General features: G+C 34.9%; 1 protein-coding gene across 4 annotated transcripts in view; it reads left to right on the top strand.

Moving 5' to 3' along the window:
• The first annotated feature begins 459 nt into the window (after nt 1-459).
• TAX1BP1 (Tax1 binding protein 1) overlaps nt 460-18,662 on the top strand; it is a 43,707-nt gene continuing 25,504 nt past the window's right edge. For 3 of the 4 annotated variants that reach the window (XM_083378184.1, XM_083378183.1, XM_083378181.1), the window contains exons 1-8: nt 460-582; nt 10,378-10,561; nt 13,568-13,670; nt 15,365-15,552; nt 16,021-16,179; nt 17,326-17,474; nt 17,610-17,700; nt 18,265-18,450. In XM_083378184.1, coding sequence (XP_083234310.1) covers nt 10,382-10,561; nt 13,568-13,670; nt 15,365-15,552; nt 16,021-16,179; nt 17,326-17,474; nt 17,610-17,700; nt 18,265-18,450 — 1,056 coding nt within the window. In that variant the 5' untranslated portion in view covers nt 460-582; nt 10,378-10,381. The remainder of the gene's footprint in view (nt 583-10,377; nt 10,562-13,567; nt 13,671-15,364; nt 15,553-16,020; nt 16,180-17,325; nt 17,475-17,609; nt 17,701-18,264; nt 18,451-18,662) is intronic. The other variant, XM_083378182.1, reaches the window with a different exon arrangement.

Raw genomic sequence — 18,662 nt, 5'->3', positions numbered from 1 at the left:
CCCATCGCGACCCTATGGACATCGTTTCAAAGTACAAGGTCTTTAATTAACCGCCTTCACGCAATTCTGGACTTTCCCGTCTGCAAATGAAAATAATATTCCTGAATAACAATCCAACTTCCTTAATGGTTCGGATAAGAAAGAATGAGCGTTTAAGGGTGTGTCTATTAGGTGTTTTGCTTTATTATGGAAACGGCTATAGTGACTTATTCCAAAGCTTACTCGGGGCTTCGTGATCTCTAGGTGGGTTCGTCATAACAGGGGATACAGATCTTGCCTAAGGGAACCGAAGGCACAATTCCGAGCAACGAACATTCTCTATTTCGATTCAACGATTCAATTTCGATTCAGAAACGTCAAAGTCGGAATGCCCAGATAGGCGGAGTCGTTGTAGGCCTTTTACGCGTATTGAATCTGGCTACGTCACGTGCGGAGAAGAGGCGGGCACGGTGGGCGGAAGTGACTCGTGTAGGCCTGTCCGTGAGGCGTAATGGCGGCCGCGAGCTGGTGCAGATAAAATCTCCGACGGGTTCCTCGGTAGGAGGCCTCTCCTGTCTCTTTCTTACCTGTGTTGATCGGGAGGTAGGTTTTAGAGGCCATAGGCTGCATTGATCGCGTGTCGCGATACGGCTAGCGCTCCCATCGCAGTGGAGAGAAGCAGGGTGGGAAGGCGTGAATGTAAATACTCGGCCTCTGGAAGGGATTTAGAGGCGAAGCTTATGTATTGAGACGTGAGCATACAGTACGCATGTATGTAGCCTAGAGGGGAAAGGTCGTGAGGATGGAGGAAACCGGATCCCAAATTAAACTTGGGGTAAAGGTGCGGGTGATAAGAACAAAACGGTTTCAGGTTAATCTGGACTGGTGAGTTACGTAAACTGCGAGGGTTGTTTTTTTTTTGAAACGGAACGCTGGCTTGGAGAGGTTAAACTGGAGAAAGGTCACGTACTGTAGAAAGCAAGGGATTTGCGGATTAATCAACACGAGTTGAGGTCGCGTGGAGTGACAAAAGGACAGTGGTTTTTCCCCTGTTCTGCCTCTTGCTTGGCATCACGCAACGCGTTACATTCCGTTCCTGAGAGCTAGATGGTTTGCATTTCGGCTGCATTGGAGAGAATCGGCTAAATCGGATTACCAGCCCATCTTGTTTAATCATAGCATGGTTTGTTTGTTTCGGCATTGATCACAGCTGAGTATACTTGGGAGCGGGAGAAAGGGCAAAGTGCATTCTCCCCACTTGTTTGTAATAAGCAATGAAAAAACTAGTGCAGATTGATAATATCTTGTCTGAAATTTAGCTTCACCTTTCAAATCTGTTAATTGCATATAATATCTAAAGACATAGGTTTTATTCTTCACCCTCATCCTGTTTTTGCAAGCAGCTGCTAGCGAAATCCACAGAAACCTTCAGGTGTAAACAATAGTTAGAAGATAATAACTGAAAACAAGAATCGTAATTTGTGTTTCTTGCATGGAAATTATCAATTATTTGTCATTGGAATTAGTTTTATTATACAGTTCTCACAGTTATTAATAGTAATAAATGTAAAACTATATCAAATTTGTTAATTTTCGGTGAGATTTGAATTTTTCTCTTCAGTATTAGTTTCCAGTGGAAAACAAAAGATAGTGTTAGTATATTAGTATATTTTTTCTCTTTACTTTTTCTGTATAGTGTGTTTTTATATGCTATGTAGAGTTAGACCCCAGCTGGATTGAGCCTGTGTATATATATCTCATAAATAATTCAAAGTTCTAGTTACTGGAGTGATAGCAATCTATGGGAGACAAGTATTTCTGGATATACAGTGTATAAAAAGTAATTTGCATTGCTGGTCATGCTGCATTTTTTGAAAACCATGGCTGTAATAAACCATAAATCTTAGTAGACAGAGTTGTAATTTATGTGCTACAATTATATAGATAAGCACTTGCTAATCATCGAGGCTTGGTAAGTACAGCCTATTAAAGAATACAACCTATTAAGTATATTTACCAAGGAGTATGCTGTTGAATTCATCTTTATTAGCCTTCTTGAATATTTTAGTTTATTATTTAGTTTTATCCTTTTTTCTGATGGATATAGTTTCCAACAAAACATTGATTGCAATCCTTTATTATTTTTCAAGGTTGCTTTGAGATTTCTGAATACCAAAGGCATTCTTATAAATGAAAATGTTAAAGGCTATTTCTTCTTAATTTTCTATGCATAAAGAATATTATATTAAAAGGAAAGGCAGAGTTTGCTGAATATCAGGGAGTTCTCCACAGATGCTTGCTTCATTGACTACCTCAGTTATACTGTACATATTGTAATGGATTTTCTGAATATGGATGAATAGTTACAAATTCTGTTACTGAACAATAGGCCAAAATATATAGTGTTGGAAATTTTTTATCTCCTAATCAAAATGATGATGGTGATTTTTATATGGAAAAAATTGGAAAATCTATAACACAGAAAAATCAGCTGCTTGATTATGGTTTTATAATGCAAAGTATTGATGAATAACTATTCATTTATTGATAAATAAATGCAAGACAGCTAGTCATAGGGTTTAGAGAATCTGTATAAAAGAAGTAAATATTTAGAAATAAATTTTAAACTAACAACACAATAACAACCAACACAGAATAAATATAGTTTTAGAAATAGCATTTCTAAATATCAAGTGTTGAGATCCTATGAACACATGCCTTTTATAGTTTAGGTTGCAATTCTAAATCTTATCTGGAAATAACCTCTTAATGTACTTATTTCTGAGTAAATTATAAGATTACCTTGCTGAATCTCTAAACCAGCATTTCAGATTAGGCCTGAAAAAAGAAACATAACCCTTATTTGAAGAATATAGTTATTTCAATCCATTAGAGTTTCCAATTTAATTTGCAACTTTTGCATGGTTGCCAAAGTCATCTTTAGGCTGAATGCCAAGATAGCTCTCTAAAGAATACAAATGAAGTATGTTTCTTACTGAAGTCTTTTGCTAGCCTCTTGTCTTCAGACTTGTTCCAGTCGAAAGGTAATAGAAGACCTTGCAAAATTAATTACATTGCAGAATTACTTTCTATTAGGTGCTTGCTTTAGAGAGCTATATGAGGAGAAGAAAGCTGTTGAAGTATATGAGAACATAAAAACAAAAATAGATATTTTTTGTGTTAAATATTTTAAAATGTTATAATGCCAGGATGGATCTGAAATGACAGATGCTCTTTAAATGTAAGGACTCATTCTTGCTGGTAGCTAGAATCTTTAATATTATTATTTGCAAACAAAATGAAGGTTTACTGTTTAGTATAATAAGCTGCCAGCTTAGTAAAACAGCGATATCAGAACCGATTTTAGGTTAATAGGTTAATCACATATAGGTGGAGAATTACTCAAATTCTTTTATTTAATTAAAACACTTAGAGCCTGGTATAAATGTATTTCTCTTCAAACAATCATACAGCTTGTAGTGTACATAGATTTGCAAAACAATGGGATAAAGGAATATTCCTGAACTTTGTTTTATGATTTATCTGAAATTGTATGAATGCATCAATTCAGTGCATGTTATCTCAACTTGCAGAGCTTGGATTCATTGACTGAGTGGACCAAAAATGTAAATAATGCAGAATATACAGCCTCATGCTACATAACTAAGTTTCATTTCATGCTGAATAAACCAAATTATTAATGTATCTTAAATAGAAAACTATATTTAGATAGATTTTTATTCCAAAAGCACTTTATTAAAATAAATTTGATAAAAATAAATACAATTTAAATAAAATCCGTTTATTTTATTTTTTTAAATCATCAGTTATTATCCACCCTGTATAATGCACTTTATAATGAAAGAGTCTCTTGATAAAAGGAAAGTAAGAAACCTACCTGGCTTGTTTTTCCTTTCATTAAGCTTTAATGGTATTTTGGAACTCTTGACTAAATAGAATTGGAATATAAGATTTCATTATAATCTGCTTTTTAGAATATGTGAATTCTTGTTTTCACTTGATATACAAGAGAAAATAAGGTAATTATAATTAATGGACCAGAATGCAAAGTCAATGGTTTAACGCTAAGGTTCATATGCAGAAATATAATCTAAGTAGACAGTCATAATAGGAATACTCATTAAGAGGACAACATTGGTGAGGTATTTTGATATTTTAACTTTTATATTGTCCTTAAAATTATTTGTAGGGATATGTTCCCTGCCATAAGTTATTTGCAAAAATAATAAAGGTGAGTAGAAAACAAAGTTAAAAGATTAGCAACAATATATCTTAATTAAATTCAGTGTTGTATCTTTATCAATATCAATGCAGAGACCAATTTCTTATTTTATTGAGACACTGTCTTATTTAACATGTATACAAAGTGGAGTGTCATTATAAACAGATAATGCCTTACTATCACATTGGAAAATATACTACCAAGCAAGTTCTCAATTTAGCTGATTTTATTTCAGGAACACTGGGACTTGATGTGCTGCATGAGTGTAATCCTAGGAACTATAATACCAAGAATAAGTAGATTAAGACCAGATTTTGAGTGCTTTTCAATGCAGCAGAAAAGAAACTGTTGCTGCTGGATAAGATTAAAAAGCAAGGCATCTTAGTGTGAAAGACAAAAGAGTGATTTACCGAGAAGCTGGATATGTAGAATGCAAAGTATGGGGGAAAAACAGCAATGAGATATTCTCTTGGAAACATATTCGGTATGGATGAATTAGATATGTGGCAATAGAAATGTGCATTCATGCTCATATTATTATAGGGTTTAGAGCAATTATGTGAATTGTGGATATGTAAAGATCTGGATTTAATTTGGATTCCTAAATGCTCAGTCCAGGGGAAAAGCACAGCTTGTTTAAGGAATGACTGGCATGTGCTATGACTGTGTCATGCACATGTGTACCTTGTCTCTTTTGCTGCACAGATCTAAAGTTTAAAAGTAGTAGTTTATAGGATTGCTTAGATGTAAAGTACTGTTTAATATGGCTATTTTATAGTTGTAGAAAATGGGTTTGATTTAGTTCATATGTGGGATGTACCAACAGCCTAGTCCTGAGAACAATTACAATATGTTTTATATATATGTTTCCAGAGAAAATGCTACTATGCAAAGAAATGCTACTGTGCACAGAAATGTTTAAATTCATCAAATGAATAACGAAGTGTTTAGAAGAAAAATGGCAGCCAAATCCAATCATTTAATGTAAATTTATATAATTGTATATAGAATATGAAGGGACGCGGTGGCTCAGTGGGTTAGGACGCTGAACTTGTCGATCGGAAGGTCGGCAGTTTGGCGGGTCGAATCCCGAGTGCCGCGTAGCAGAGTGAGCGCCTGTTACTCGTCCCAGCTTCTGCCAACCTAGCAGTTCAAAAGCACGTAAAAATGCAAGTAGAAAAATAGGGACCACTACGGTGGGAAGGTAACAGCGTTCCGTGTGCCTTTGGCATCTAGTCATGCCGGCCACATGACCACGGAGACGTCCTCGGACAAGCGCTGGCTCTTCGGCTTTGAAACGGAGATGAGCACCGCCCCCTAGAGTCGGAACGACTAGCACGCATGTGCGTGCGGGGGAACCTTTACCTTTACCTTTACCTTATATGGAATATGATTGTTGGTAATACATATTGGAGGGAAGGGACCTAGGCTTGGAAGCTGAAGAAACATTGTAAGTTATGAATAGGTTGAAGGATATGTGGATATGTGTTTCAGTGCCAACAGTTTAAAAGTAGAAACTGTTTGCAGAGCTGAACAGTTACAGATGAGGTCAAAGTAGTAAATATTATGCAATGTGTTAATGTGTTGTTGGTAATGTGAAAAGTTGATCCATGCAATTCTCCTGTGCTTTCTAAGATGTGCACTGTACCCTAGAATGGCTTGGTCTGGTCTGGAGAAAAACAGAACATTACAGAATTTCCCAAAATGTACTTCTGAAATAATGTGGGCATAATTTTATTGGAAGTTATTAATGTCTCTTGAATAGCTGAGATACTAGTAACTCCAATGTTTCAGAAATGCAGGCAAATATATTCTTACCATGAAAGTAATTTTTTAGAAATAAGGTAGAAGGTTTTCTTTTATATAGCTCAATCAAGTAAAAGTAAAAGTCTTTAATTTGTTAATTGTAACTACTTTAGATGCCATACATGATATGTTCTGCATAACTGAAGTTGTAAGTAATGTTCATTATTTATTTCACTCAATTTATGTTCCAGTCAAAAGACTATGGCAATAATATGTAAAATGTGTATAAAATGAAAAAAATATTAAAACTGTGTCCCAGAAAACTAATTTCATAATAATGTTCTTATGTTCCACTGTTGTATCTTCTCCCTACCACTGGTATTGAGTACATGTTGTCTCTGAACACAGTTCCCATGATAACATTCATAACTATTTAATTATGAATTAGCCGCCCTGAGTTAGCTGCCCTGAGTCCTTCGGGAGATAGGGCGGCATACAAGTCCCATAATTAAATTAAAATTTAATTTAATTATGGGACTTGTATGCCGCCCTATCTCCCGAAGGACTCAGGGCGGCTAACAACAATAAAACAATAATAAAAACAATGAATACAAATATTAAAAGAGATTAAATTTTACAAAGCCCCACTAAAAACCAATAAAAATTTAAACAAAAATTTAAAACCCCGTCGTCAGTCCAAGTCGGCCAGTTGGAAAAGGTATGTCTTTAGGTCGCGATGAAAGGACCGGAGATCTGGGGCCATCCGAAGTTCTTGGGGGAGCTGATTCCAAAGGGCAGGCACCCTGACAGAGAAGGCCCTCCCCCTGGGGGGTCGCCAGCTGACATTGTCTGGCCGACGGCAGACAATGAGCACACACTCTTCCTGGTAGCAGACGGTCCTGTAAATATCCCGGGCCTAAGCCATGTAGGGCTTTATAGGTAAGAACCAGCACCCTGAACCTCACCCAGATGGCAACCGGCAACCAATGCAGCCCACGCAGGAGGGGTGTAATATGGGAGTATCAGGATGCTCCCACCATAACCCACGCAGCCGCATTCTGCACCAGCTGAAGCCTCCAGGTGGTCTTCAAGGGCAGCCCCAGAGAGCATTGCAGTAATCTATACGGGAGGTAACGAGTGCATGAGTGACCATACGTAAGGCATCTCGGTCCAAATAGGGGCGCAACTGGCGCATCAGGCGAACCTGGGCAAATGCCCCCCTGGCCACGACTCCTATATGATCTTCTAAATTGAGTCGTGCATCCAGGAGGACGCCTAAGTTGCGCGCCCTATCAACGGGAGGCAACACCTCTCCCCCCATAACCAAAGATGGTAAATCTTGGACAACACGAGATGCCGACACGTAGAGCCACTTGGTCTTGGCCGGGTTGAGTTGGAGCCTGTTCTTCCCCATCCAGATTCGTACCGCTTCCAGGCAACGGAATATCATGTCGAGGGCATCACTGGGTTGGTTCGGAGTGGAGATGAAAAGCTGGGTATCATCAGCATATTGATGATACCTCACTCCGAAACTGCGTATTATCTCACCCAGTGGCTTCATGTAGATGTTGAACAGGAGGGGAGAGAGGACCGACCCCTGAGGCACCCCACAATCAAGGGGCTTCGGGGTTGACCTGTGACCTCCTGCCAACACCGTCTGCGAACAGCCCGAGAGGTAGGAGAACCACCGTAAAACAGTGCCTCCCACTCCCAATCCCAGGAGACGTCGCAGCAAGATACCATGGTCGATGGTATCAAAAGCCGCTGAGAGATCTAATAGGACCAGGATAGAGGAATAACCCCTATCCCGAGCCTGGCAGAGATCATCCACCAGCGCGACCAGTGCCGTCTCCGTGCTGTACCCGGGCCTGAAACCCGATTGGTATGGATCCAGATACTCAGTTTCCTCCAGGACCAACGGGAGCTGCCGTGCCACCACGCTGTCAACAACCTTCGCAATAAAGCGAAGGTTGGAGACAGGATGAAAATTATTTAAAATAGCTGGGTCCAAAGCAGGTTTCTTGATTAAGCTAGATTCCATAAATTTTTCATTCCTCTTAAGTTTATTTAAATTACACAACCACATATTCTGAATGCCAGTTATGTCAATTATTTAATTGGTTCTTTTGAACACTTTACAATTTATTTGAATGTTTACTGTTTTGATTAAAAAGGGACCATTTTATAATTGTAACAAACTCACTGCCAAGTTCAATAACAGCAGCTGAGATTCTTAGCTTTATTTCATTCATTGTTTCAGATTATTGTTTAATAAATGTCTAGTCATAATGTTAAATGTCATTCTGTAAATGCTAACTTTGTGTGGGATTTTGTTAAAAGTTTTTTTTAAGTACAAGAATATAATCACATACATGTATTGGTTATTCTGTCATTATGTTTACTAGCACTTTTAACAAATGATATGTCGCTTAAACTGCACTCTGATTCTTTCTCTGTATATTTTAAAATATTTAATAATTTGATCCTTTATAGTGTTCTCCATTTATTATTTCTACGGAATTAGTCAAGGACAAAATTATAATTTTGTAGCTGGTTTAAATAAATGTGATAATATTTTAACATGTTTCAAATGCTTGCTAAACTGGAGAAAATTAGCAATATTTTACTATTGAAAAATTCACATATTTTATATGTATTTAACAAATTTTCTAAAATTGCTGTTCAGATATCTTAAGCTAGAGCTATATAACTTGCGTCAGGGATTACATCAAGCTTCATGTGGTATATGTGCCTACAAAATGGGCAGAGGTATAACTAATTTTGGGAGGTAAGTTTAGAAATTTTAAGATTCTCCAAGGCTTAAGCCACTTAGTCCCAAATGCAAAATAATGGCTAACATTTTTCATACTGAAACCTGTGATGGCTAGACTTATTTTTATCAGAAAAATAATGCTCGCAAGTCATACGTGTAATATCCTGTCCTAGATTTTAACAAGTATTTAACAATGAGGGTTAGTGACAGGGCAAGCCACTAGAATATAAAATAAGAGTATACTCCACTCACTACTAGCAATGATGATATTATTACCTAGTTTAGGTATTGAAATGTCTACCAAAAAAACAACCAAGGACTCATTTTTTCAATCCTAAACAACAAATATTCAGTAACAAGCACGTTCTTTCAAAAACTTTTAGGGAATTCATTTCATCAAAGGCATGAAATATTAGAAGGGATCACAAATATTGTGCATGTATTTTCATGCAAAGGGAATAAAAACATAAGAAATGGGATTGAAAATGAAGTCTGAAACAGTTCTTATATAGTTTTTGAAAAATTGAAAAATGAGGTCATGACACTATTAGAATTCATGAATGAAGATGATTATATGTCTCCCCTATATTAGAATTACATTTTTGTGCTAATATTTTAATTGTTGGAAAACTCAATCATAGAGGACTATAATTTAATTGTATTTAACTTTAATAAAGTTTAATTAAATAATTTTAATTCAGTTGATAATAATTTTCCTTTTGAAAGATTTTTTTTTGGTCAGATTTCCAATGTTTCAGAAATGCAGGCAAGGAGAAAGACTTCCTGAAGTCAAATTCAGCTGATGGTTATGTTGTGAATGGGATCCATATACTTTTATGGCAATAAATTGCATTTTTTGCTTGTCATCTGATTTAGAACTCTGAAATTTCCTGGTAGTTTCCAGTGTAATTACTAACCAGACCTAACCAGACCTATTTCTAGATCAGTCAAGGTTGATAGTTTAATATAGTAGTTGGCTTGTAGTTGTTTGCTCTACATTTTTATTTGTGTGGTATTTGATAGATTTTATTTAAACTTTATATGCTTTCTTATGTTCTGATGCTTCACTAATTGGCATAGTACATGTCACTATGAGTTCATTGTTGTTTTCAGAGGTATTTCCTTTATTACTGCATCTCTTGTAGCAATATTGATGACTAAGAGAGAGTATTTTCTTTGTGTACTCTGTATATACTGCAGAAACAGTTTGGCGTAGTGGTCAAGTGTTGGCCTTGAAAAGAGGAGGCCGTGAGCTGTATGCCTGTCTTAGGCTTGGAATCTGGCTGAGTAACCTTGCCTAGTCATTCTCTATCAGCCCATATCACTGGATTGTTGTTTGAAGAAAAGATTGTTTGTTTGTTTTGTTGTTAGGCAGGGTTATTAGGAATGTTTACCACTTGGAGATTTTACAGATAGGTAGGATAAATATATAACATGTTTAGTGTGTTGGCATGCTATGCATAAAATGCCAAGAAATTAGCATATATTATATAAAATCAGATATTCTATTTTTGATTTCCTGCCTGGATTTTAAAATTGAAACAAGTAGAATACTGTAAATATTTTAAATCATTTAATCTATATGTTGTCATTCAAATGTTATTGCATCACCTAAACAGTTCCATTTTTTTTACAGAGCAATGATGTCATCTTTTCAAGAGGCTTCATCTTCAAACAGTACCCTCCAGACTTCAAATTTTGCACATGTTATCTTTCAAAATGTAGCAAAAAGCTATCTTCCTAATGTGTACCTTGAATGCCATTACACTCTGACTCCCTATATACGCCCTCACCAAAAAGATTGGGTTGGTATTTTCAAGGTAAGCAGCCTCTGGAATATTTTAATATATAGTGCCTGTTTTTAAAAGAATGGGTAATGGTCAAGTGAAAATGTAAAATGCCTTTTATCTTAAAATATTGATGCTTAATCTCATTGGTTAATTTTTTGTCATTTTGAGACCATGCTTCATTACATTTCATTCATTACTGGATAATCTACATATCAGCTGTCCCATCAATTTACATAATCCACATAATACAAATTCCAGCATATGATCTTAAGATGATTTTATAAAACTGACCTCTCTCGACTTCCAGTTAGGGGTCGCAGTTTGATGGACGCAGGAAGACGGGGCTCCATTTTCCATGTTCGATTTTTCCCCTCTGGGGACCCTAAAAAGGGTCTAAAGTCGCCCCAGAGAGGCGATGAAGGAGAGGACACTCGTTGATTGCGGAGGGGTGGCGGCCCTTCCGCTAGATCTGAGGAAGCCCTCCAAACTGGCAGGGGAAAGACTGGATACATTTGTGTGGCCAATCAGAAGCTGCTGACAACTGAAGATAAGCACTTACTAGCAATTTTTGAGCAATGTGGATGGAACTGGGTGAGACTTATCCTCTTTTTATGACCTTAATACTATTTTCCTGGAAAAAAGAATGCTCAAAGCAAAGAAGGGAAGGGAAGTTTTTGCCCTGCTCCCTTAGGAAAAGAAAAGTGGCAAATCAATTGCTTTGGGGGAAAAATAGAGAAAATTACAAGATCAGTCTGGAATTAATACATATATAGCTTTGAAATTTGGGGACTATAAGTACCTTTGAGACTTTTTTTAGAAAAGATATTTGAAAGTCTGTAAAATAGGCTTAGATTTGGAAATCTGGAAGATGGTGTCAATGACATCTAGTGGCGAATCACAGCACTACAATTTATTATGCTTAAAGGAAACGGCTTGAAGCCTGGACTTAGATAAGACTCTATGTTGTTCCTGGAAACTCACTTTTGCAGACTGCAGCTGGGAAAAGGGGAAAAAAGACTCTTGGGCTGCTTATCTGTGTTGGGTACCTATTGGACTATAAAGACTACATACAAAACTAAAATGGGTGTTCCATACTTAGCCTCAAATGGTAAAAATCCATCTTTAACACTTGTCTCCGAAGCCCCCAGCTTGATATACCAACAAGAAAATGTTAATGAATCTCTGAAAGAAATTCTATGTTGAAATCAGTCCAAGAGACAATTGTTTTATTTCATGATGAGACTGAAAATAATGCATATGAGATTAAAGAATAATTTTCTAACCTAAACTTACAAATCCAGACAATGACTACAACGAAAGAACTAGTAACCCAGAAAACAAGGAAAATTAGAAGAAACGAATCTAAAGATGGAGGACCTAAAGGAAGGAATTAACAGACACAGTTAAATGAAAAATTAGAAGATGCAGTGATAAACACCGGAAATGGAAAAGATATCTTACTTATCAAGATCTCAGAACACATTTGAGGATAAGGAAGAAGAGCTGATCGAATGGATGATAAAGCTGTTAGGAGAAATGCTGAATATTGACAAACATGAAATGAAAAGAAAAACTTGAAGGAGAAGGATGGAGGCTATTTAATGAATATAAATGGATTGAGCGTTCTTCCAAAAATGCTTCAATCAAATTCTCTTCCTCATTCCAAACAATATATTCAGAAACAGAGAAAGAATTACTTGACTCAGAAACTTATTTGGCAAAGGAAAAAAGCTAGATTAAGACTGAAGAAAATAGAGGTTTTGACCTATTAGATGGTAAGGTAAAGGTTCCCCCGCACATGCGTGCTAGTCGTTTCCAACTCCAGAGGCCGTTGCTCATCTCCGTTTCAAAGCCGAAGAGCCAGTGCTTGTCTGAGGATGTCTCCATGGTCATGACTAGACACCAAAGGTGCACGGAACGCTGTTACCTTCCCACCGTAGTGGTCCCTATTTTTCTACTTGCATTTTTATGTGCTTTCGAACTGCTAGGTTGGCAGAAGCTGGGACAAGTAACAGGCGCTCACTCTGTTACGCGGCACTCAGGATTCGACCCGGCAAACTGCCGACCTTCTGATCGACAAGCTCAGCATCAAAAAAGTCAATATGTACCACTGTATTACCAATGGACCCAGACAACATGTTGTTTATTAAGTACTCATGATTGTAAAATTAGAAAATTAATAAAATATATTTAAAAATCTGACCTCTTTCTTTCTCCTGTTAATACACACACATATGCACGCACTATGTTTCTTGAGTCATTAGACAGTAAGCTGGAGATTAATTCTTTAACTTGTTCATGAAAGAAAAGGATTTTATTTGCCTATATATCATTAAATGCTTTACTTTATTATAATATAAACTACTATTACACCTTATTGCCTCATCCAGCATCATCTTTATAGCTAAAACATTTCTAAGAGTATATTTTTCAAAAGTAATAAACCTTACAAACATAAAGGGAAAAGCCTTTTGTCCTAAAACCTTGTTTACAAGCACATTAGAATGAAATTCCATACAATGGTAATATTGTTCCAATTTACTTAGAAAATCACTGTTAGAATTCTTGGTTTTTAATAAAACAAAATGAAACCTTATACATGATTTTAGTAAATATTGTACATATTTCCTAGGAATGTTCTGATACCTTAATGGAATTCTAGTTTGCAGTCAACTAGAATAAGATACAATGACTACATTTTATTAATTTTGTAAATTATTTTCAGTGTTATAACACATTAAAGTTTTTCATATATTCTCCAAAAAGAATAGTTTTAAGCAAGCGAGTAGGTGGAAGTGCAAGATGGCTGCTGATATTAACTTCTGTTGTCTTTGAAGAGTAGCCTTTGCTCGGTAGCAGTTTACTGTATGCTGAAATTAATTATTTTGTTATGTCAAAAACATTGACTTATATTTTCTTTTCTCCCTTATATGTTTACTTGATGCATATTTATTTATTAAACTATATGGAAAGTTATAGCTGTCTATTAATCCACAGTTCTGTTATAATGTATTACCTTTTTAATGTTTTCCTTAGGTTGGCTGGAGTACTGCTCGAGATTATTACACATTTCTTTGGTCACCTATGCCTGAAAATTATGTGGAAGGTTCAACAGTTAATTGTTTGTTATCTTTTCAAGGTAAATATTTAGAAGCAAACGGGCAATATGTCTATTTACTATTTCAAAATAACTGTGATATTTTTATTATAAATAATTGAAACATACATTGTTTCTTAGGCTTACACTAAAATTACTCAGGGTTATATAACAGTTTTAATTAGGTGCTCTGAATAACTAGTTGAGAATGTAAAATTGTAATTGCACAACCGTAATTTGATCATATTCAAACTAGGGCTAAGTATAAGGGCATGCAATATTCTTTACCATTTATTGAAGCAGTTAAAAAGGACTGTTTTGGAATAGAAGATGTCCCCCCCCTAAGGATTAGGATGAATAGGCAAAGCTCCTTAAATTAATTTTCAGTGATATAATATATTCATATTTTGTATGAATCCTCTGGAATAGAATTTTGGTTTGTAAATGATACTGTAATACATGTATTCTGTATATCTGTTCCAAATTAATAGTTCTGTGACAGGCATTGATCTGTTTGATTATAATAGTAACGTTCCAGGTAACTGTCAAATTCAAGTTTTAGTTTTTATAACTCGGAAGTATTAATTTTGCAATTATCATAAACTTTATTTTTTGCACTTAAAAGACTTTGGAAGAACATTCTGGATCAATTTGAGTATTTTTGTGATAGTCAAATAATATTATATAAATGTGTATGAATACACTAGAACAAGCTCAATTTTAGTTTTTTTCATTTTTTTTATCACTAGAGTTTTGCTTTCTGATCAGGACTAAAATATAAATATATATTTTTATAGATTCATGGGCTAAAAGAGTTTGAAATCTCCTGAACTGTAAAATCTGTATTCCCGGGGCTTACTAGTAGAAAATAGAAAATGATAGCTTTGAGTTCATATGCTTACAGCCTTTGGGGGTTGCACATGACATGTAAGTTCAGAATTTTTCAAAGGCTGCATAAGTAAGGCAAATGGAAAATGTTATAATGAAAATAAAATCTTGATGAATCCAGATTTTTAAACCATATTTTAAAATCCCTTTTTAAATAAGCTGGTGTCTATGTACTCTTACCTTGACCTAGTTTAACTAATTTTAAACATACTAAGCTTAACTTTAACTATTTCGAACAACAATAGTTGTCTCTGCAGTCTGAATTTATCCCTGAAGTTTTGAGTGTGAATTTCTTGTCAGATGCTTTGTCATTCACAGTGAGAGGGAACAAAGAAAAACCTGGTAGCAACCTTCTTTTTGTAATAGTATTTGTACCCTTATTTCTATCCTTGAAATGTAATAAAATGTAACAAAATGGATAAGAGAATTGGAAAATAAAGAGAAAGTGATTATTACAAAAAGGTGATGGAACAGTATTAGGAGACATTATATAGTACCAAAAATTGGTGGGAGCTAGAAAACTTATTATTTATCATTTATTAGATTTTATTTACAACAATGATGCAATACAATGTGCATGTTTGTGTGTGTGTGTGTGTGTGTGTGTGTGTGCGACCTTTATTATTTTCTCATAAAGAACTCAAGGCAGAAACTACTTCCTCCTGCCATTTTCCCCACAACAACCCTGCAAGGTGAGTTAGGCTGAGAGAGAGTGATTGGCTTTCCTGGCTAAGGCAGAACTAGAATTCAGTGGTCTCCCGGTTTCTCACCAGGTCCCTTAACCACTAGACCAAATTGGCTTTATTTTTAGATAAGAACAAGTATGTGCTTTCAATTCTTTTTATTAGGATATTACCTTCCAAATGATGATGGAGAATTTTACCAGTTCTGTTATGTGACACATAAGGGAGAGATACGTGGAGCAAGCACCCCTTTTCAATTTCGAACATCGTCTCCAGTTGAAGAACTGTTAACATTGGAGGATGAAGGAAATTCTGATATGTTAGTAGTGACTACGAAGGCTGGACTTCTTGAGGTGTGAATGAACATTTTTTTTAGAACATAGTTTACTATATTATACTAGTATCTCAGAGAGATATGAAGAAAGTAGGACATTATATCAAATGTAATTGAATCCAAACTGGTTTCAAGCCAGAATGCTTTATATGAGATTTGGGCTATCTTGAATGAAGAAGCATTTTTTATATGTAATTAAAACTTAACTAGCAAAATGTGTGCATGATTGATGCCATGCAACACTGCAATATCTGCATCTGCAGAAGTAACTTTGCTCCTTACTACATTTTTACATTTTTTTAAAATAAACTACTAGTGTTCAGTTTTCAGTTATAAAATTTATTTAGTTCATAAGCACCTGTGGATTTGAATATGATGGGTTATGAAATATTTCCTTGTTTTAGTCTACCTTACTGTTTGTTGGGAGAAAAAAATGTAAATTTGATTTGCAAAATCTGTTTTTGAAGCAAACACTTTTTGTTTTTAGTTCAAAATTGAAAAAATTCTGAAAGAAAAAGAAGAATTACTAAAGGTAACTGCATCACTTGAAAAAGAAACTGTGCAACTCAGAGATCAAGTTGAAAGACTAGAAAAAGAACTTGTATATGAGAAAGAAAGATGTGATCAACTGGAAGCAGAGCAAAAGGTTTGTTCTATAATTGATAAAAACATTTTTAAAAAGATTGAAATGTGAGTTATCTGTGTCAAATCATATTAAGGCTATTGTTTGGAATAATCAAAGATATAAAAAATAAATGTAATTTGAAAATTTTGTAGTTGGCAATTTATTTTTAGCAAGTTTGTAAGTAAAACAAAGTAACTGTCTTTCATACAAAAAAGTATATACTGAAACAGTTTTTATCAGGTTTTGTTAAATGAAAATCCTGTGCTTGTTTTTAAAATCTGCAGCTTGCAAGTTAAATTGTTTGGTATACATAAAGTATATCAAACCTTTTATCCTAAAGAAAAATATATAGTAAAATTGGGATTCTAATTCAGAACTAATACATCTCTTCCATGAATGGCTAGTAAAGATACAGGCACGTGGGAGCAGTTTTTAGCAAATGGCTTGATTGCTTTCTTATTAACAGTGTCTTCCATAATCAGAATATAGTATTGGCTATAGTGATGATAATTCTGGCAGATGTCTTCTCTGAAGAGGATGGCATTTTTGATTGCTAGTCTTTTTTTTGACAGAAGTTACAAAGTCTAGTAAAAAGTTGCTGATTGTTAGCAAAGCATTAAATTAAAATGTGCTGATAAGAATGTCTTTGTGAGAAAAGTGGTTCAAAGTGGGCTGCTGGAAAAGGATGATTGGATGAATGGCCCTTGTATTACAATACTGAGAAAGAGGAGTCCTATCATTTTCCCAAGATTGTATCACCCCCTATTTTTTTCCTGCTGTTTGCAGAACTTTTTATTATATCTTAGTTCTTTTATGACTGTATTGTTAACAAATTAGTTCTCAAGGTTTTTCACTGTAGTATTAACCTGTAAATATGCTAATGACATGCTGTGTTACAAAGACACACCAATAGTGCACATCTAGAATTTACTGTTCATGCTAAATATCATTATGGTAAATGGTATAACTCAGTGATATGAGATAACCTTGTGTGTCTAGTGATGATTTAATTTCACTTAATAAAAATCACTTAAATATCATACATCTATTCAATAGAGATTTCGTTTCCTAAAGATAATGTAATTGTTAATGTAGATTTGGCAAAGTAAATTAAAAGAATGTAAACATGCACACTTTTAAAAATCAGTTTTATACCTTTTTTTAAAGGATAGTTTTAAAACTGCAGAAACCCTTAAAGCTGAAAATGAAAAACTCAAGAAAAAATATGAAGAAGCTACTTCCAAAGTTATTCAGCTTGAAGAAGACATCATGATTGTTACTCAGAAAGCTATTACCAAGGAAACAGAATTAGATAGGTATGTGACAAATACAAAATTATTTTCACTAGTAACTAAATAAAGTTTAATTGTCAGCTGCCCAGAGTTGCTTTGAGGAAGAAGATGGGTGGCATATAAATTTGATAAAATTAAAATGTTTTTTTTTCCATGTAGCTTGAAAGACAAACTCAAGAAAGTAGTCTTGGAAAAGGAACAGTTTGAATGCCAGTTAAAAACAGAAAAGGATGAAAAAGAACTTTACAAGGTAAAATTTCAGCTATTAAGTATTTGTAGCAATTAACAGTAGAGATAATTTCATTACTGAAGGTACCTTACTCAAGTTTTCAGTGTTCATGAACTACCTCCATAATAAACCAGTATGAGCGCCTCCTAACCTAAAGCAGTAATTTAACTCTGATTTAGTGTTAGATAAAAAATGTGCCTGGATTCAATCATCAAATTTAAGTCCATGTACCTAATAATAATAATAATAATAATAAGTACAACTTTGTAATAACAAGAATTGGAAACTACTCCTTCTCCACCTTACCAAGATAGAGAAAGCCAAATATACTGCCCAGCCTAGATCCCTACAAAATTGCATTGAAACCGTGCCAGGTATTATGCCTTTTCTGCCCAAACAAGCTAATATCTAGCTAAAAATACATCCTCATATATGTTTAAGGCCCTTCAGATTTGTTCCTTATCAAATATGCACCCAAATAAGTTTATTTTGCTTCGGCCTTCTATCTTATCTAGGCTACCTTGGGATGGGCCTGTTTAGAATAAAGATCAGGATTAGAAATATGAATTGATTATGTCATTACAGATACACTTGAAGAATACAGAAGTTGAAAACACTAAATTATCATCTGAAATTCAGACACTTAAGAATTTGGATGGAAACAAAGAAAACCTTATAGCGTATTATAAAGAAGAGATTGGCAGATTACAACTGTGTGTGACTGAAAAAGAAAAATTGAAAAAAGCTTTCCTGCTTACTTCATCAAATAAGGTATTGATAACAATTAAAAAGCATTTCTATTTTTAAGTCTTTGACGTGTTTGTTTTCAGCATATTTCAAATGAAATTACCTGCATGACAATTGCTTCAATAAACAGTTATTTCTTAAATAAGGACAAATTCATTGTTAAGACAGCAGAGGGATTATTAAAGCAGGAGTTATTTATTTTTTCAGTTATAATAAGGTCAAACAAAAAAAATCTG

This window comes from Vipera ursinii (genome assembly GCF_947247035.1).
Source record: "Vipera ursinii genome assembly, chromosome: Z".
In the NCBI taxonomy this organism is placed as follows: Eukaryota; Metazoa; Chordata; class Lepidosauria; order Squamata; family Viperidae; genus Vipera; species Vipera ursinii.
Note: the sequence above shows the minus strand (reverse complement) of the source record. Positions and strands in the feature narration are given on the sequence as shown.